At 45.6% G+C, this 19,628-nt stretch overlaps 1 protein-coding gene across 14 annotated transcripts in view; it reads right to left on the bottom strand.

Annotated features, from left to right (window-relative positions):
- robo2 (roundabout, axon guidance receptor, homolog 2 (Drosophila)) overlaps positions 1-19,628 on the bottom strand; it is a 315,384-nt gene that overhangs the window by 170,975 nt on the left and 124,781 nt on the right. The window contains exon 1 of one of the 14 annotated variants that reach the window (XM_029120234.2): positions 8,457-9,245. The exons of the other annotated variants lie outside the window; for them this stretch is intronic. Within the exon in view, the coding sequence (XP_028976067.1) occupies positions 8,457-8,511 (55 nt within the window). The 5' untranslated portion in view covers positions 8,512-9,245. Of the gene's footprint in view, positions 1-8,456; positions 9,246-19,628 lie in introns of those variants that run through there. 14 annotated transcript variants of the gene reach the window in all.

Below are 19,628 nucleotides of genomic sequence, written 5' to 3'. Positions count from 1 at the left end.
TTATTGACATTGTCTCCATTCTGTACATTTGTCCTTGCAGTTAGAGTTTATAAATAGATAACTGTGGGAAAGGGAATATCCAATTCTACAGCAACGGGCTGATTCAAATACCTTTTATTTCAACTATCTCCTCTCTCCTGTCTTTCTACATCATTCTCCCTGTCTCTGTCGATCTCTCTCAACCTCTCTCTCTCTCTTTCGCTCTCCGACTTTCTCCGTGTCTCTCGCTCTCTCTCTCAAAAAGAATCCCTGTCTCTTTCCTTCCCTCACTCGTCCTCGGTTTCTATCGGTTGCCATCAGCAGTGTGATGCTATCTCTTCCTCCAGTAGCTGGCCTGTCAAAGCAGAGCTGAGGGGTGCTGACTTGAAACGAGAGAATAAAGAGCAGAACGGGTAGAAGAAAGGAAGACGAGGGGGACGTTTGGGCTGTGAGTGGCTGACAAGAAGTGTGTTGATGAGGGCACTGTTTTCACTCGCCCTTCCTCTCATTTTCCCGTCCAATTTCCCTTCCCCTGTTCCCTCTAAATGTCCCTCTGTTTCCTCTCACCCCCCCCCCACCCTCTCTCTCTCTGTCTCTTCTTTGGGTCTGATTAGTGTGAGGATTCGGCCCTGCTCTCTGTGCTGCTGTCAGGTTGCTGGCAGAGACACTGAACTGTGTGATGCAGATCAAATGATTTCCAATGTGAGAACCAGTGAAGTGTGAAGCCCACTCCTACTCAGCTCCCAGGGCTCGTCCCTCCCTCTCCTCCGGCAAAGCCTTCACAGCCTGGCCATTTTCCTGTGTGCCGCCACACAGCGGGGCTTCCGGTACACCACCGTGGACTGCACCTCCAGATATAACGGCGAGAAACTGCAAACATGCATTTCTCCTTTATGAATCGGATGCTCCTATTCTTTTGGAGGTATCTTGGCACTACATACCTCTTAGGATGTAAGACTGTTAATATTCGCCTTTTACATGTACACGTGTAGGTAATGTTTACGCAGCGGTGTGCACAGTATGTGTGTGTGTGTGTGTGGTGTGCAAGGAACAGGTGGCTTCGAAATTGTTTAGCCAGTTCCTCCCTTTCAAGTACTGGTCTACTCTAAACAGCCCCTACATACCTACCAAAAGGACACCAATAAAATGAATGGCACCGATTGATTCTCCCTCAAGCTTTGTAATCTCTTCGCTCTCTCCGCCTGCATTGCATTGCTGAGGAGGGCCCCGCAAATTGAATAGGGAGAAATAAATAAGGGCTTTATTGGTTTAGAAATGAAGTTGCAGGGGAGGGGGGAGTCGGGAGGGGTGGCGTTCAGGTGGCCGCGCCAACACCACGTTGAGAGATGAGTGGGTAATCGGAGGTGTGCCGTGGGGGGTGGGGGGGAGTCGCCGAACACACTCGGCAATCTGCCTTCACCTGACCCACACTGAACACACACAGCGTTCTGCCTGGTTCCACTCGACCAGCCATAGTGGCATAATGGCCCTGAATGAGGGAAACGAGACCCGCTACACCCGCAGACCTCCGCCGAGACTGTAGGGTGGGGAGCGTAACGTAATACAATGGACTCCAGGCCACTAGCTCTCCGCACCGCTAGTGCTTTGTAATCTATAGAATATATGGAGCCTGTATGAGATTTATTAAAGGACTATTTTGTGGGACACTTCATTCAGCCTGGCTGAGGTGTGACATAGAGGGCCAGGAAGGTAAGGGTGGCCGTGATGGTGGATCTCATTCAAACTCCTTGATATGGGGAGAGGATCAATACGGCTACATTCTGTGATATTATTTGGGGTTATACATTTGCGATATAGTTGCCGCAGTAGTTGGGCTGACCCGAAACAAACTGGGGGTTTTGTCTTCATGGGTTGTTCTCCGTCTTTTTTAAATGGGGGACAATTTATGGCCATCTGTTATTCGTATTTGTCTTGTTCATCTGCCACAGAAATGGTGAAAAATACAGTATGTTCAAAACATCGAATTGCAATTTGGAATCTCCATACAGTAAGAGAATTTCAATAAATATTTCATATTTTGTCGGGCACTGGAGAATTGTGACATGGTAATACCTGGCCGTATTAAATAATCAGCTCCAAACATCTTATAAGGATACAGACACACCACAACCAACACTAGGCCACTGATTGGCTGCCTGTTACTGAGAAGAAACCTCAGAAAGACTAATCTCTGCGAGCAGCTCTCCACAAACATCATCATCAGAATCCAGTAACTGAAAGACCGGAGTTCAAACGTTCATAGCGGCGATTAATGTTTTGTCCAATCAGCAGGAATGGCTGTGACACCTGAACTTAGCCCTGCGCTGAAGCTAACAGCATCGGGGCAAAGAGGAGCTCTCCTCGCCTCGCTAGGGACCATTACATAAATCTTTAACCTGTACATGTCTGCCTGGTCTGGCCGGCAGAAAAACATACAGACTCATGGACTAATCAAAGCTTAACCACACCCAGGAAGAACAACAGATGTACGGAAAAGAAACACTGGACTGCTGTTTTTAACTATTTAAATTAAATCCCACATGCTTCCTTACACTAAATATAAACTCTGTTAGTTATCTTCCAATTAGCCAAAATACGTTGACGAAAATATATTGAATTGAACTGCACATTTGCTTAACAAATACTGGTATGCTTTGTATAATGCAGGCACTGAGCACAGCCCTGAAGCTGGGGCCAGGGTTAGTTTAGCTAGGAGTGGGAAACCGAGCGAAGGACAGCGGGGAGCAGGAAGTCATTTCCGGGTGATCCAAGGGGACTGGGGAAGGGGCCTTGTCGCATAGAGGGTGGAAACAGCTTGGTTCAACGGCTTCTTCGCTCTGAGCTCCCTTACTGCCGCGGCTAGGCTGTCGCGCGTGACCGATGCATGTCTGAGTGCCCTGCTCTCTCTCTCTTTCTCACACAGAGATGGGACAGCTAATGCATTTTCATGAGCAGCACGGAATCCCTGTTTATAATAGTGTGGAGAGACAGAGAGATTCTCTCAAAGCACTTCTAGGCATCTCTGGAAAAAAAACATATAACGTGCCAAATCTTTTTGGTGTGGGCTGTTTTCTTGTTGTTGCTTTTCCAAAAAAAAATCTCCTCCTCATGATTTTCCGATATTCAATTTGTAGTTAATGCCACAAATTTTCTGTAAATCCCAGCGGACGTGGGACAGTCACAGTTGAGAAATGTGTCTTCAGAAGCCCATCCGACAGTGCTTTCTAATTCAGCACTGGAACCCCGGTGTAACTGCAAGACAGTGACTTTACCACTGTCTTTTAAGGCCCTTTTAAAACAAGTCAACGTTGCCATTGCAGAGCACTGACAATGTTGACTAAATATGAATGTACTTGTTCTTACTAGCGTATGACAGCATTAGGCATGAATTGTGAAACCACAGCACTGAAGGCATATGCGGGTCAAGGAATGTTTGATTTTCTAAGCTCTACGCTGAAAGTTGGGATTACACTATCAGTTTGTGTTTGCTTTGCTGTGCGAGTCACTCAACCTCGACCTGGGTCTCTGAGGGTCGCTCCGATGCAACCTTGCAGAGGGCAGCGTGGAAGCAATAGGCGATTAGGAACTTCCTCTGAAGATAAATCTGCAGCCTGTAACACAAAGGCAAACTGAACACACATGCTATCTCTGGTTCCCCACCACCGTGTCCCAGTATCTCCCCTCACTTCCTCGTGTCCTTGGCGCACTCATGTTCTCAAAACAATCGGCTTCCGTTGGAAGCAAAGCACCACACGTCCCCTTTAAGAAAAGAGGAACAGCTGGGTGAAGGCCACATGAAGCGCATTAACGAGCTAGTTACCAGTGATTTATCCAAAGTTGCAGTGCCGATGTAAAGATTGTCAGATGTCTGCGCGTCTACGCCTCAAGGACAAAATCTGCTGTTGAGGCCATAGGAAATACTAGGTACGATCAGTGGAGTGTGTGTTAGCTGAACTCTGCTCCGACAGGTATAGTGTCTGCAGGTACAGGTGTGTGGAACAGGTGTGTGGGGCCTCTCCTCTGTTCTCCCTGCAACCACAGTACGCAGTCCCATCAATGAATCATGTCATTCACACGCTACCCCCACCCTACTCTCAGACCATCACAGGTGCGCCACTCTGTCCTCCCCCAACCGGTTCAGCCGACTCCCTCGTGCACGTTTCACGAGGCCTCAACGGAGCGGGTTATTTTCCCTCAAACTTTAAAGCCAATTCGCACGGCCCTTGTTGCAGGATTCTCAGGCAATGCCGGGAGGCCAGGATAAAACACAAAACAAAACATAATAGAAAGCGACTGCAAATAACACAACGGGTACATCATGTCACCAAAACACGTTTTGACTAAATCTCGGTTTGTCTAGGTCGTAATATCTCCCAGGTTCTTTCTACCTCGGCTAAGTCATCCAGGAATATGCTCCCTCTCTGCTCAGTAAATGTCAGGGGTATGCTTGACTGAGCCCTGGCAGAGCAGCGTAAAAGCAACACAAAGTGCTTCTGTCTGCCTTCCATACGGCTCCTTGGTTCTCTCCACAGTCACCCACGGGCACCGCGCCTGACATTTCCTCAAAGAAATGTCCCCCCGGCGAGTTAAAAAACGGTGCTTTATTTCAACACTGTGTGTTTAGTCAACCGTAGCCACCTCGCAGGTTATCGACGACCAGGACAGGCAGTTGAACGGCACCGAGCTGAGCCTGTATGGACGCGCCTGTGTTGTAAGGTGATCCGTAGAGTAGCCAGGCCCGGTTCAACCAACACAGTAGCCGAGAGCAGCGCTGAGTTAACACCGGTGAAACACCAGACTAACCGTACTCACGCCGCTTGCGTTGCCGGCACGTGTTCAAAGTGTTGAAATAAGCGAAGAGAAACGAATGACACGCCCACGGTACACTGACTCGTTCCGGGGCACATTTCCCCCCGCCACTTCCACCCCTCCAAACCCGGCGGCACCGCCAAACACCCCCCCCCCCCCGACATCTTCCGCTCTCCCAATACCTCTGTCGGTTTTTCGCTCTCTCATCTTTCGTTGTAATCAGAGAGTAAACAGGGCGGATGCGAGTAGCGTCGGGGGGAGAGGACCGTGGCCCGGCGACTGCCGCAGCGCCCAGTGAAAGTGGCGTGACTCTGGGAGACGCCACAGTCGGCTGAAGGCTCGTTGTTACGGCGGGTCCGTACCGCAAATGAACCTCAATTACAGCGGCGCTGGCTTCTTAAACCCTGCCAGCTCAAGCAGAACAATCACATTTGGGGCGAAGGCATTACGATGGCTGTTTCGCGTTGACCTCGGCGCGCCTCATCATTGATGGGCGGCAGTTCTTTTTCCTGGGCTTACTTTTCATTACAGTAAGTGAGCGCAGCGCTCACATCTTGTTTAACATTGTTGAACCCACTGTTAAAACTACACAGCTCTTCATGTTTAAACAATTAGGCTCATCCTGACGGGTCCTCTGCCCCACACACTAACACGCACGTTCACGGAAAATGGAATGTGTTATAGCATTAGTGTCTTTCTCCTCTCTCTCTGTTGGTGTGTCAAACACACACGCTGTATCTTCCATGGGTAGAGTTTCCCCTGACATTGCAGCAGTAGTGAAACCTTAGCCCTGAAGCGGACGGAGCGTTTGTTCTCCGCTCCTCTGCCCTGTGCCACAAGAGAACCCAGGTGCCCATCAGTATGCCACCAGGGAGGCTGGAGGTGGCATCGCATTTCACCACCCCAACTCCGCCACGACCCACGGATGACAACACAAGCTCTGCAGCCAGACAGAAGCACATAAAGGTGCTCAGAATAGCACAAGGTCACGGGTTAATGTCCACTCTGTGCTATAGCTAGACTGTTTTTATAGTTCTATTCCTGTTCGAAAAACAGCAGAGTATGTCCCGAGAGAGCTAGTACCATACAACTGGTCTCTAATAATGAGAAATGTGTGGCACTTCTAAGATGGCCAAAATGCACATTTTGGAGTCTGTATTCTTCTGACTTGATTCCATTAAACCTCAGGCAAAAAAAAAAGCCTGTAATTTTCCAGTAACTCCTAGGAGCGCATGTCAAAACTAACCATTGTCTAACCAAAACACATTTGGGTCATTCCCTCTCCGCTCAATTTCTCCCAACTCCCAATTCCTGCCACCCCCTCTAAACCCCCCTGTGATATATTCTCCTCTATTTCTTCATTCCATATCATCTTCCCTCTTCCTTCTCTCTCTAGAAGCAGCACACTAGCAATATTAATCACGTCATTCACAGAACACTAAACACTGCCTGACTGCCATTCGCCCAGGCCCCCTTTTGTTGCCCATGTTGCCCGCTGAATGCAACTCCAGACCTTTTTGTCTGCCTAAGTGGACTCTCGGAGCTGGCTCCTTCCTTCCCAAGGACCCACAGATTACCTCTGAAAGGGCTGGGTGATGGGTGGTGGAAGAGGGGAGGTTGGGGAGGTTGGGGAGGAGGTGGCAGAGATGTGATTCGGAGGAGTGATTCACCGCTCGGGGGAGTGCTGCACCCCTCTCTCTCTCCGGCCATCCAGCCATGCCTCCAGCCAGCGCTTAGCAACCAGTGGGTCAGGCTGAACAGTGGGTGAGGAACAGCAGATCGAGAGAGAGATAGGCTATGAGAGTTCAACAGAGGATGAGAGAGAGGGAGCAGGCAGAGGGAGAAACCGATAAAGGGATAGAGAGAAGGATAGAGAGGCAGAAAGGACAACTGAGTGAGTCAAATAAGAGAGAGAGAGAGAAAGAGAGAGAGAGAGAGAGAGAGAGACAATCTATTTTCCGCTACCGAGTAGGACTAGACACTCAGACTCCATAGGGAGATTGTGGAGACGGCAAAAACCCCACACAAATAGCCAAAGAAACCAGAGCCTTTAGCCAAAAAGGACAAAGGCAAGATGACTGGGAGGAGGAGCAGGGGCCCCAGTGTCAGGCCCGGCCTTCAACAAATAAAATCAAGATCATCAAAAAGGAATGTTGAGGCAGTGCAAACAACACAAAGCAAACGTTAGTAAGTGTGAATCACTGCTTGTGACACAACAAGTGTTGACATTACTAATGTGTTCCTATCCAAAAACTATAGCGGCATCAAACACTGTAATGTTAGTTACCACTTCAAAAATGACTCCATAAAATAAGCTCAATGGGTTTTTGACAGTGTGCGTGTGTGGGAGAGTGTGAATTGAGAGAGGGAGATTGTGAATTGTGAGGAGCACTACGCTCCCGTAAACATGATTCAGACACTGGGATTGTGAAAATACACAGGGGTCGTCCCATTACTTCCTTCTATGATCAGGACCATGTCAGGCCTCAAGTCACCTACCCTCTGATTTATGGTGGTCATCACATTTACTCTGCGGTTGCTTTAATTCGTCAATTAAACTGGCTTCTTTGTAGGCCAACGATTCCCAAGAAGCCCTGTAAAATCATAAAAATGTTGCTTACTTTGCACTCCCCGCTAGATTGGGCGAGAAGGAGGCTTTTCACAGTGTGGGATTAAATTGTATAAATTGCTTTACCAGTTACCAACGGCATCACCATTAAGATGGATCAAACAACAGTAAGGTAATGAACTGAGTGCCAGTCGTGTTTAAAGTCGACTACTTGTTATTCAGAAGGAAAATATGGTGTATTACGCATCATTCATTTGGCTTGGCTCCTGGTTTCAAGCAATCACGCACATCTACACACCCATGTCTCTGCTCAAGACTAGCACGGATATACACAAGCTATATGAAACACCTGCTTCAGTCAATTCAACATTGTATGAAATAAATGACCAGATGTAACCATTTCATCGTGTGTAATGTCAATTGTTCAGAAAAATTAGCTGGGAATACGTGAAAAAATCGTTTATCAAGCCACTATCGAATGAAACACGGGCATTTTGTTCCACACCTTCGTTACCGTCACAACGTCCTGAACATTTTCATTGTCACAACTTTGGGTTAATTAAGGTACAACCGCCAGGGTCTACGGACAGGTGTCAAAGGGCTTGACACCACCTAGGAATGCGACGCGCTGCGCAGCGCTCAGTTTCTGCCGAAGAGGCAAGAGAGAGGGAATTGGTTAAATCTCATTTCGCAGATTTTTTTTAAAATGTATGTTAGGCTGTTAATGGTATGCTTTGACAGTAGGTAAAATTATCAATATAATTTGAGATAAACTTTTCATAAAAGTAAACATGAAAAGTTTATATATATGGATATACATGGATATATATATATATACACACACACACACACTCATCTAACCGCCCATGGAATAACCTGCTCATAACAAGCGACATTAAAAGCATGTGCTACTCTTTTACTTTATCAACACTATCCACATTTGAGAGCAACACTGCTTTGCGTAAAATAATTGAAAGAAATACATCACATCGAGTTTTATGATGACATTTGGAAGTGCAGAATTCTTTACAAATAGCGAATTGTCAAATAACTCCAGGACCCCATTTTTTTATGTGGTGTAAAATGCCATAAAACTTACCATCAACTTGAAAGTACAATAATCCGCAAACAAGGATGAACGCTAGCGGACCCATTCTAGCATATTAAACATCCACTGCTCGCGCGCAAATCCTTGGATTTAGCAGGAAAATGATATCCAAACTGCAGCAAATGTTCGTTTTTCAACAGTTTGGGTTTTGTGGAGGTCCTAGTCACTGACAAAAGCCAGTTCTGATGTCCAATAACTGAGATGATTCATTGTAGCAAGCTTGTTCGAGCCCGGGATATATTCATATCCTCAGCCGTCAGTACCAAATTAGTAACTCGCGATCTTCTGTTATTCCAGCAGTTTGTCCCACGAGTTAACTTGTAACGGTCATGTCTATTTTTCCAATATTCACGTTTCAATACAAAATAATAACACAAACTATTGGAAAATATAAACGTGTACTGGAGTAAAGACAAGCGATTCCTCTCATGCAGAGTTGCCGTCTAGTTTCTAGTTCCTTAAGACGCACATGCCGGACACCTTGCAAATCTTCAGCGATGTCTCTCCACCGTACCTCCTCAAAGCTTAACCACGTCTATTGTGTATTAACAACCCACAAAGTCCCATACACAAAGTCCCAGTCCCTGACCAAATGGTTATTTCTCATTGAGAACCCGCAGCACAAGATCCCGTGTTTCTAATAGCCTGTGTTTAAGCACTGTAAATGTACTGTCAAGTGAATGCAGACTAGCAGTAGAACGCAACTATCCTCTTCCTCTAGGTCGCTGTATAGCGCTACTACTGGGAGCCCGTGGTCTATGCGCACTCCGCACAGGCTCAGCCCGACTGACACACATACACCGAACAAGAACTCAAAGGGGGAGGAGAAAGGCATGGAAGGAGGGAGGAAGCGAGAGAAGGGTGAATGCTGCAGAGCATAGGAATCGGAGTGTGCTCAAGTGTGCATCGGTAGTGCTGTATTGTTGTAACTAAAGATCTGACGAAGTGGACTACATGAGGACCACCCTTGTGACATAAGGAACGTTGTGTTCCGTCCTTTACCCACGGAATATAGTCCAAAAGCCGGTCTATAATTTTTGGGCACTGGAGAAGCCTATGTCTTCATGTAAATATATTTAGAGGAAATAAGCTAACTATCATTATATTTTGCCATGGTGCAAAGAGAGATTTGCATTTTTTTTAAACTGGTTTGCACATTGTTATGAGCCGCCCAAAAATATAACAGTTTTAGTGGTGATTTAAATGATGCACTTGCACATTTTTAACTTGGAAGAGAAATATTTGCGGTTTTGTATTTCATCTTGGTATTGTACATTTCGCTGTGAGGCTAAGATAAATAATTGCAGTTCTAAAGCTAATTTCCTTCAATTCTGCCTTACCAGAAAGTATTAGAGTAATGAACCTTTGTCAAAAACTGAAAAACATTTATTATTAAAACATTATTCTTAAATCATTCTTCTACCCCAATTTGCCCAATTTGTTGTGACTCCTCTGCATAACTTTACAATGACCGCTATATACAGCTACATTGCAGTGTAAAACCTTTAAATTCGGAACCAGGAAATAATTACATTTCTTGTTCGTAGACAGCACTGCAAAGCAAAAGATCTAATCATTCAGTGTCGTTAATATTTAATGGCACTGGTCTGAATGTAGAGGAGAGTGAGTGGCACCACGGAAATGATTGAGCCATTAGTCATCTGTTTACCGCGGTGCACCACGCACACGCACATTAAACACGAGCCAGAAGGTCGTGAAGGGCGGGTCAAGACTAATGTATTCATAGACAAATGCAGAATTATGAATTGGTGAATTTCACCTCACCAGCTAATATTGACTCATAATCAGACCTGGGGATATTGAGGAAAAACAAACATAAGCGACCAAAATGTCCAAATATGCGGTATGCGGACATCCTAGGATCGGAGGATGTGACAGGGTGCGTTTAGCATAGTTAGCTCACAGAAAGTTAATCATACCAGCAAATTTTACATTGTGGCTGTTAATTTTAACACTTCGAAAAGTGTTTAATATTAGGAATCACAAATATCGTTGGCCCTTTAACACTGATTCTTTCTATCAGCAATGCCTTATGTTCACTAATATTGTGAATTTAAAACTTTATCATACTAGTAAGGGGGGAAAAACACCTTTGGGTGTTGTTTATCCCACATTTTAAACTCTACAATGCTATGGAATTGTTTGAACATATTCATACTAAGTCACACTAACAAAGAGTTTGTTTTAGGACCTATCATTTTAATATATACATAATTGTTAATTATTACAAAGTACAGTAAAATTGGCATTTCTGGAGTTGTGTTTAGAAATGCAGAGTAAAATATAAGTTTGGTAAACAGAAATGTATCATTGGGAAGTTTGTTTGTCATGATTTTCCTAAATCAAAAATCTAGGCTGCTTTAAAAAATATATTGTGTATATATTTTTCAGTGTTTTTCTAGCATGGGCGGTCTTGGTTAGACATTTTTACCAACTTTTACCATAACAGTACTTTGCTTACCAGAGATATTTTCTCAAAACTTTTTGGGAAAGAGACTTTTCCCAAAACACTGATTGAACACCATAAGCCGTATGCAATGCAATAAATAAATATCTTATACCAGCAGATTTGGGGAAAGTCAGACACAGTAAAACAAACTGGAAGTCTCTACTACAAACACACAGCTTTTTATAACAGAATGTGAGTCAAGCTGTTTTGCAGGCGAAACACTTAATCTTATTTCCCAGGGTGCAGTGCATCTGAGTAAATTGTAGATTCCCCATAACAGAACATTCAAAAGATCAGTTTCTATGCAAATGTCCTCAATAAAATTAAACTTTCTGTCAATGTATTACAGCCCTAGCTTTATTCCATTGTAGTTCTAGTTCACAGGAACACAAAATCTCCAGGATTTTCACCAGAATCATTTCCAGCAGAATTTCTGTACAGGCTGGGTATTTTAGGGAAATATCCAGAATTGTATAACCCAGTCATATGATTATGCAATGTGATGGGTAATTCCTTCTAAGAAACCAGCCAGAGTTAGGGTTTCCTCTAGGTAGAATTTCCAATCAAAGGCAACCTGAATTCAAAATGACAGCGTTGGTTAGAATCATTGTGGTAAGGCTACCTAACCAATAAAATGGGAACAACCATTACACTATGACAACGATACATATATTGGATTCGTTTACAGTAAAATTATATATATTAAAAAGAAAACCTGCAGTAGAGCATGTAGAAAAATGTATTGGTTTGTGAAGTTTTGGTTATTAACATCAACACTATTAAAACAGTGACTAGAATTAACTGCAGTTTTTTTCTACCATTTTCCAGACTAGAACACAAACAAAAGCCTAACGTAAGATTAAAAAGAAATGAAAATTAATCAGATTATATATTACTTTTTTTCAATTTCAACAACCATGTCTTTGATAGTAGATTTGTGGAATATAACCACTGGCCAAAATGCTGAAGTGATAATGCAGGGTTGGGTGGCTCCTCAGAAAACTGATCTGAGACCAAGGCAAGGTACCACTGATCAGTGAAGATTGAAGACAACTCAGGCTGTTGTTGTGTCTGAGCTCTGAGCTCCCCCTGCTGGCAAGAACGAAAACAATCCGCAAACTTAGACTGCAGCACAACAGTATTCTGTGCTCTCTGAAATTACACGTAGAGCATGAAATTAAGGAGAATTTTGTTTTGCTAGTGAAAACCACAATCACTACATTTGAAATGGAAAAATAAGCCCTATATGTCAATTTCCTTCCCTTGCCTGTAACCTATATTTTTTATCGGTCACTAGTCACAGTTTACAATATAATTAGTGCATTTAACTTAGATTTGGTGGAAAAAGAGAGCTACTGGCAGGCCTAAGCACAAACCAGAAAAGCATGAAGTGGACTTGACAAGGTGTGGTAGCCGTTACCCCAGAATGCTGGTATCTATGAACCAGTACAGGCAACAGTCAGTGCCTTATAGGTTGGAATGCCCCTTTTCAAACTCTACTTCAAAGACAAGTACACAACAAAGCTCCTAGAACATCACATATTATATATCCCCAGTAGGTAAATTACACATGACTACACTAGCCTACAAAGAGTTACAGATCTCTGGAGATCCAGAATCATCCTCTCCAAAACACATTTGTATGTGATGGGAATGTTATCTAGTGGCTTTAATGAAAAGAAGCCTCAGCTATATAGCTCCTTATGATTTCTGTTTGTTTGCCAGTCCGCATGCTGGAGCTTGCCCTAAAGGCCATACTTGCATTGTAACATGTTGTAAGTTGGCTTGTTCTCTCCACTACAGGCACGGCGCTGTCAGCAGGCAGGCACAGTGATTTGTCTTCATATTTTAATATGTTTGTGAGCTGCATGCAAATATGATCTCTCCTTTCTCAGTGGTTCCACTCTGTCCTAAATTTCCATAGGACACGCACACACACACACACACACACACACACACACACACACAAAGCAGGAAAGATAAAGAGATGGAGAGGAGTGAGAACGAGGAGAGAAAAGGCGAGAGAGTCAGAGCGGTAACTTAAATGACTATAGGTGATGCTGGAAGTAAGTAAACATGGAGAGGAAAGGAATTGGAAAAATGGCCTCTACTGCATATAAACAAAGGAGTGGATGTCTTTATTGACGAAGAAGTAAAGGATATCCTTCTCCCCCACCCCTCAATCTCCTCATTGTATCTATGTATCTAAACCGGAGCGCTCCTCCCCAGGGTGCTAAATATTGGACGAACAAGGATTTATTTTAATTAAAAGCGAGGGGATGTTTACTCAGGGCAGGCTGTGTGAAAATGAGACATGAGACTTGGCACTTTAAGCCAGGGACTGATAAGTAATGGGCGAGCTGGTATGAGGTGATCTAAGGACGAACAACCAGGTTTTTTAATTAAGTTGGCATTGACCAATCTACAAACTGACAGGGCTTTTTACAAAAACGAATGCATTCCTTATGATCTAGTGTTTAGTGCCTAGCTAGATATTCTGTTCCTGACACGTGAACGAGAAGTTTCCTTCCCATAATGAGAAATAGAGTTGCGACCGCGATCGGATTACACAATAAAAAAGGAGGACCGTTCTGGTAGGTACAACACGAAAAGATTTTTCAATATTACATAATTAACCTGATTGCTGCATTCGTTTTAATTGCACTGCGTGTGTTCCGTTTGCAGAGCAGCACTTAGAACCGGTCGCCGAATCCCCCCATTAAGGCACGTATGAAGAACAACACGCCATGGAGGGAAATGGGACTCAGAGCACCACTCAGACGGTCATGATTCAGCATTAGTGTGGAGAACACGGTGTGGAAATAGCCAGGGTGAAACGAACGAGGTGTAAGTACCACACCCCTTTCCATCTCCTCGCCCCCCTGTCTCGAGCCTTCCCATCTGAACGGACTGCCGCACGCCCAAATGGACCATCTATATTCGCCTAAGCAAATCACGCCTCAATTACTGTCAACTCATTTGTGCCATTACGTGTATTTAATTAGATCAAACCTAATAATCAATCAGACGTTTCCCCTTCTTTTGTCCTCGGACCATCTGGTGACCAACAGCAGAGCTTTGACCAGGCCGAGGGACGTTCATTCCAAACACTGTTTAGGTGGACCCTGATGGCATTTCACAAAGGATGGCCATTAGGTCAAGTTGACTCTCAATGTCCTCTGACCTCAGCTAGGCTTCATTTGCTCCGACGACGCCGTTTATTTGGTTTCATCTGACAGGCACCAGCTGACATACCGGGTTTGTTTTGTATTGTGTTAGTGCATGGTTAACTAATTGATCGTCTATTCTGGAGCATAAAGGAGCAGGTCACAAATCGGGAGAACGGTTTGTGCTCGAATCGCAGATTCAGAGGGATTCCCGCCCCTTGATTAGCGCACGTCCTGTAATTATTCCTGCTAATGACGGAGGAGACAGCATCCAGCGGTTTAGCTCTCAGAGAACAGGCGCGCAAACGAGCTACTCTCTTCTGGTTGTTGTTGTTTGTAATTAGGGAGCGAAGTGTGGATCAATATGGGCCTGGAGGTGTAGAAGGCTTGTAGCTATGTAATGGTAAGGACAACAACACACACACACACACACACACACACCCTAACACACAAAACACACACACACACTAAGTGGTAGGAGGAGAAACATTCTGGGAATCACACACACTGCATCCTAATTGCATGTAAGCAAGTAGTATATCAAAAGCAAACAAATGAATCAAACGCTGACAGCATAGGAAAATAAATGCAATAGTCAGGGGCCGGAGATGAATGGTTCGCTCCCCCTTCGGAGCAGCTAAGAGAGGAAAGTGTTTTTAATTGCGCACGAGGTCAGGGGTTCAGGTGGCGACATCACTCATGGTCAGATCAGAGTGGTACTCAGGGAGCTCTTTGCCGGACATCGTTCACGGCGGAGGATCAACGGGTCTGGGACGGGTTCGGTGTGGGGATGATTAGGGGGTGAGGTGAGAGGGACGGGGATATGTTCTGGGGTGAGATTGATTAATGTAGATGTCAGTGGCGCTGCCTCCACCCCCTCTCCAATCCCCACCCCCCCACCCCCCACCAGGCATCTGTAATGACACCTGGGGATGGCAGAACAGTTCTACCTGCAGACAAGCCTCCCTCAGCAGGGCATGATTCTTCCCCATGATCCTCCTCTGTCAGCAGCCCTGTCACGCGGCCCCGGATCACAGCCTTATTAATGGACCCAGCCCTGTCACAAGTGGATATTAAGCTGTGCTGTACCTCACTGCACCTCTTTCCCCCGTGCAAATACACACACACACACACACACACACACACACACACATACACACACATACACACACACATGCTTTCTATCCTTGTGAGGACCAGAAAATGGATTCCCTATTATGTCTATTCCCTAACACTATCCCTAACCTTAACCTTAATGACTTTTATGCCTAAACAGAACCTTATCCTACACACAACACTAATTCTAACCCTAAATGATCCCAAAACTGATATAGCCTCTTATCATCGGAATTATAAAACCGGCCAGATGACCTGACTTCCTAATTTTCCTGTGAGGAAAATTACGTGTGAATACTTTCTCACACGCACACACACGCACACACACAGGCTTCAACCATGACAAAGTATCCATATTATGCTTTAGTTTCTGCTTTGTACACATGCTGATGTAACTAAGTACAAAAATGTGTCATTAACCTCTAGGTTTTTTGGCGAGGGACTTCCCTCAGGGGTGGGCAGGACACACTGTCAGAGGATGCTGGTGACCTAGGAGGGGGCCCCTCTCGCACCACTATCCACCCCGACCCAGCTACACCGTGACTGCTGAGGGAAACGGGTTGCCAGGTTGAAAAACCATAAACTCTCAACACAGCCAGGAACTGTAGCAGCCTGCAGGCCTCAAGCTGGTCTGTTTTTCCAATTTGAGGGAATGCCTCTTAAATGTGATACGGGGGAGAGAAAAAGTGAGATTTGTAAGCACCATGATTTCTAGAGAACAACATTACCAACGTCAACACATCTGGTTTAATCCAGCCCAATAAAACACAGAAAGCGATTGGGAGAAGTGAAAAAACTGTCCGAACACATGTGCTGTAGGGACCAAAGCTCTCTGTAGCCCCAGAGAAGGGCTTAAGGAGGAGACCAAATCAGGCCATGTGCAGTGATGCTAATGCTAACTGGAATGTTGGGTTTCGCTGTTATGTTTGAACTTTGGCGGATACTGTGGTGGCACACAGCTGGCTTCTTTATACAAACGTGTTCAACACAGCCAGCTTAGCTTTACCTGGTCATGCTGAATAGTCAGGTGGATATGTAGCAGTTATGGCATTACTGAAGCACACTGAGGCTAATTTATTATAGCTATGTTAGAAACAATCAGCATGACAGGGGTCCCTCGCTCCATGTGGCGTAGCGATGTGGCAACAGTCAGGGGAGTCAAAGCGCAGAACTTAACATCAGAAGAAAGCTGCACCTAAAAATGCTGTTGTATTTTTCCCAATTTATTTATTTTTAAAAGACAGCCTCCTGCTTTTCCAGAGAATGCTGTTATTGCTTAGTGTTCGTGTGAAAATGACAAGAGTCTGATTTGAGGAGGGGGCTCTGGAATAAAAACTGAATGTCAAACACAGACTTCCCAGGTAACAGATGAATGACAGAAGTAATAGTGGAAATGAGCCAGTTGGTCTCAGACATGACATCACCTCAGAGGAGAGGAGTCGACGATGACTCGACGATGACACCCATAGGTCACAGTCATTACACAAAAACATTCCACAGGAAGCCATTATGTGATGCTACTGTGCTGTGTATCGTATTCTTGAAGCTATCCCAAGACATGTCAGGACACAAGATGGACCTGAAAAATTCTCAGCTGAACATTGTGTGAGAAAGCAAATGGCTTGGCCTGTAGGAAAGCACATGATCTCGTCTCTTGGCCTTTGACCCTGTCAAGATCCCGTCCATCTTTATTAACTAACACCCAAATCTGACCAGACACTTCACATTTTCCCAACTGGATCCGCCCCAAAGTCATGGCTCAAAGACCCATTAGGGCAAAAGTGTAACAGAAGGCCAGCTTGGAAAAATACTCAATCTGTTATTGGCTTTATTGCACAGAATTCTGCCCTTTGACTGGGGGAGTTGAATCTCCTGGGAGTTAGAGGAAAACCAAATGGAGGAGAGAAGAAAGATCAGAAGGGGAGTCTCCATGGCTTAAATGCTTTGTACAGAGTGTTTTATACCAATGCCAGTCAAATAGTTCACATCTCCGCACAATGCTCCTTTCCAGAAGTGACATCTGAGTTCCCCGTCCATCTCCATTTGGAGCAGATGCACGTTTACTCCGCTCACTGTCTGGGTGTCCCCTAATTCATCCAAAAATAACTCTGGCCTTCCCGTGCTGTTAAATGTCCCGTAGCCATGTCCCAGTAGCCAAGCCGTTTTCTAACTCTGAGTCAGTCAGTCAGGCAGGCAGCAGCCTTTATTACCCCTGGCTGCTGTAATGACAGAGAGCAGGGAGAGGCACAACGGCTAAATAATTCACACCTGAGCAGAGCGGAGGAATTCCCCGAGGTCCACTGGAGGCATACCACAGCAGCGACTGTTTGTCCTCCTGTAACCAAGAGCCTGTTCAAGACAGGTACCTAACTCCACATTTGGAAGGGAGACTGTCGCCCGGCTCCTCTCCACTCCCTCTGCCTAGTACACGTCGTAAAAAAATGGGAATTTAAATAGACACTCTGAATCTGGATGCGGTAAATCCAAACGAACCACCCCCACGTTCTCTCATCATCTCGACGTCTCCTCCCAGTCCTTCTCTCCTTTCCAGTCCTCATTCGTTTTTAACAAGATTCCTGTCTTTTCTGGAGTTTCCCCGGCTGTCTGGGTGATGAAAGAGCGTGCTCCCGGGGTCCTGAGAGCGGCAGCTCATTAGCGTAGCTTCTTTTCCTACCGAGGAGCGGAGAGGAGCCAAGTGTCTTAATCTAGCCGACTGTCTAAACACCTCTTCTCTACCCTGTCTGTCTGCCCGCCACTCCCCGGCCGGCCGAGACCCGAGCCAGACCCTGATAACTGGGTGCGATTCAAGCTGGTGTCCTGACAGGGCTGGATAAACAGGGCAGGCCAGTGAGTGATGGCAGGTCTCGGCTATCGAGTGAGGACTGCATACTTGAGCTCTGGCGAGGGGGGAGGACGACAGCCTCCCACAAAATCTCCACATCCCGCTCCCAGGCAGTCCTGACTGTGGCTCTCGTCGCCAACCGTTCACGCCTCATACCCCGATGACAGGCTATGCATGGTGAGGACATCTGCCCCCACATCTGCCCCCACATCTGCCCCCACATCTGCCCCCACATCTGCGCCCTCATTGGTCTCCAAGAATTACCCACTGTCCGAGCCTCACGGCCCTGCATACCCACACTGGTACGATGGGACTTCTGGGGGGGGGGGGGGGGGGGGGGGGTCCAAGGACATGCTTAGGGTCAGGCGGGGGGAAACCCAAACACACTCAATCAGAACTATCTGCGATTGTCTTCAAAGCGGATGGGGGCAGAGGACAGAGAGCGGGAGAGGGGGACAGGGAAACACACATGGGTTGCAGAGACAGTCGTTTTCCTGCACAATCAAAGGGAGCTGGGATTTTTTTCCATAGAGATTCCTGTGTAATTACAGTAGGGGCTCAATTGTTGACAAGTCAAAGGCTGATGATGGAGGATTGGAATCCCAGTGAGTCTGGCTGTGGAGTTTAGTAATCCGGCACAGCCCCAACTATTTTATCACGGATGATGGATGTTACAAATGGAAGGAGCGAAGCTATTCATCTCCATCATACCTGCCCGCTCAATCATATCGCACATTTTTCTAGATAATTCCAAGTGTACCAGCTTGAATAATTGTTGCTTTTGAGCCAGGGAGTGCCAAGCGCAAGCACAACACACAAAGAGCTCTGCCACAGATATTCCTACTAAATGATTTGAATAATTACTTTTGAGCCTGAGATACAATTACAGACCATACAATTATGGATCTGATGAATATTCATCACTTTGACTCTGGAAAGAGTGGTGTATAGGTCCACGCTGGCGTGCCACCCCCCCCCCCCCCCCGCCCCCCCCCCCACACACACACATACACTCTCTTCCTCTCTCTCTGGCCTTCTCTCTGCAGTGAAAATAACACACCAGAGAGCTGGAAGGTGGAAGGATTAGATGAAAGTCCATATCACTGCCACACTGATGGGGAAGAGAGGCCAAACAAACAACAGGCAAACCGACCAATCAGAGAATACCCCCCCCCCCCGCACTAACATACCCTCCAATAAATAGGCTTAAATAGCATCCAACTGCTCCTTGACAATCGTCAGGCACCCAGATCTTGTTTTGTATTTGACAATAAGATTTATCCAATGTTTTTTCTGATTTGATAAAAAAACTAATTTCTGTCCCTGGAATGAAGACAAGAGTGAAACAGTGAATCTAGTATCTAAGTGTCTCATAGAGCTTGGTTTTTATTCTGCTGAACGTCTGCTTCTCTTTGTGCTCCATGGAGCCATTTCCCTATTCCCCTCTCATCCACACACTCCCTGTTGGACCAAAGCCCAGAACTAAAACTATTACTGCTCCTCTCCTTTATAATTCAAGTCCTCTTTGTACCCCCGTCCCCTCTGCTAATGTCTCCTCCTCTACCATC

The sequence above is a fragment of the Esox lucius genome, chromosome 1, assembly GCF_011004845.1.
Source record: "Esox lucius isolate fEsoLuc1 chromosome 1, fEsoLuc1.pri, whole genome shotgun sequence".
NCBI classification, from domain to species: Eukaryota; Metazoa; Chordata; class Actinopteri; order Esociformes; family Esocidae; genus Esox; species Esox lucius.
The sequence above is the reverse complement of the archived record's forward strand: the minus strand, read 5'-3'. Positions and strand labels throughout refer to the sequence as shown.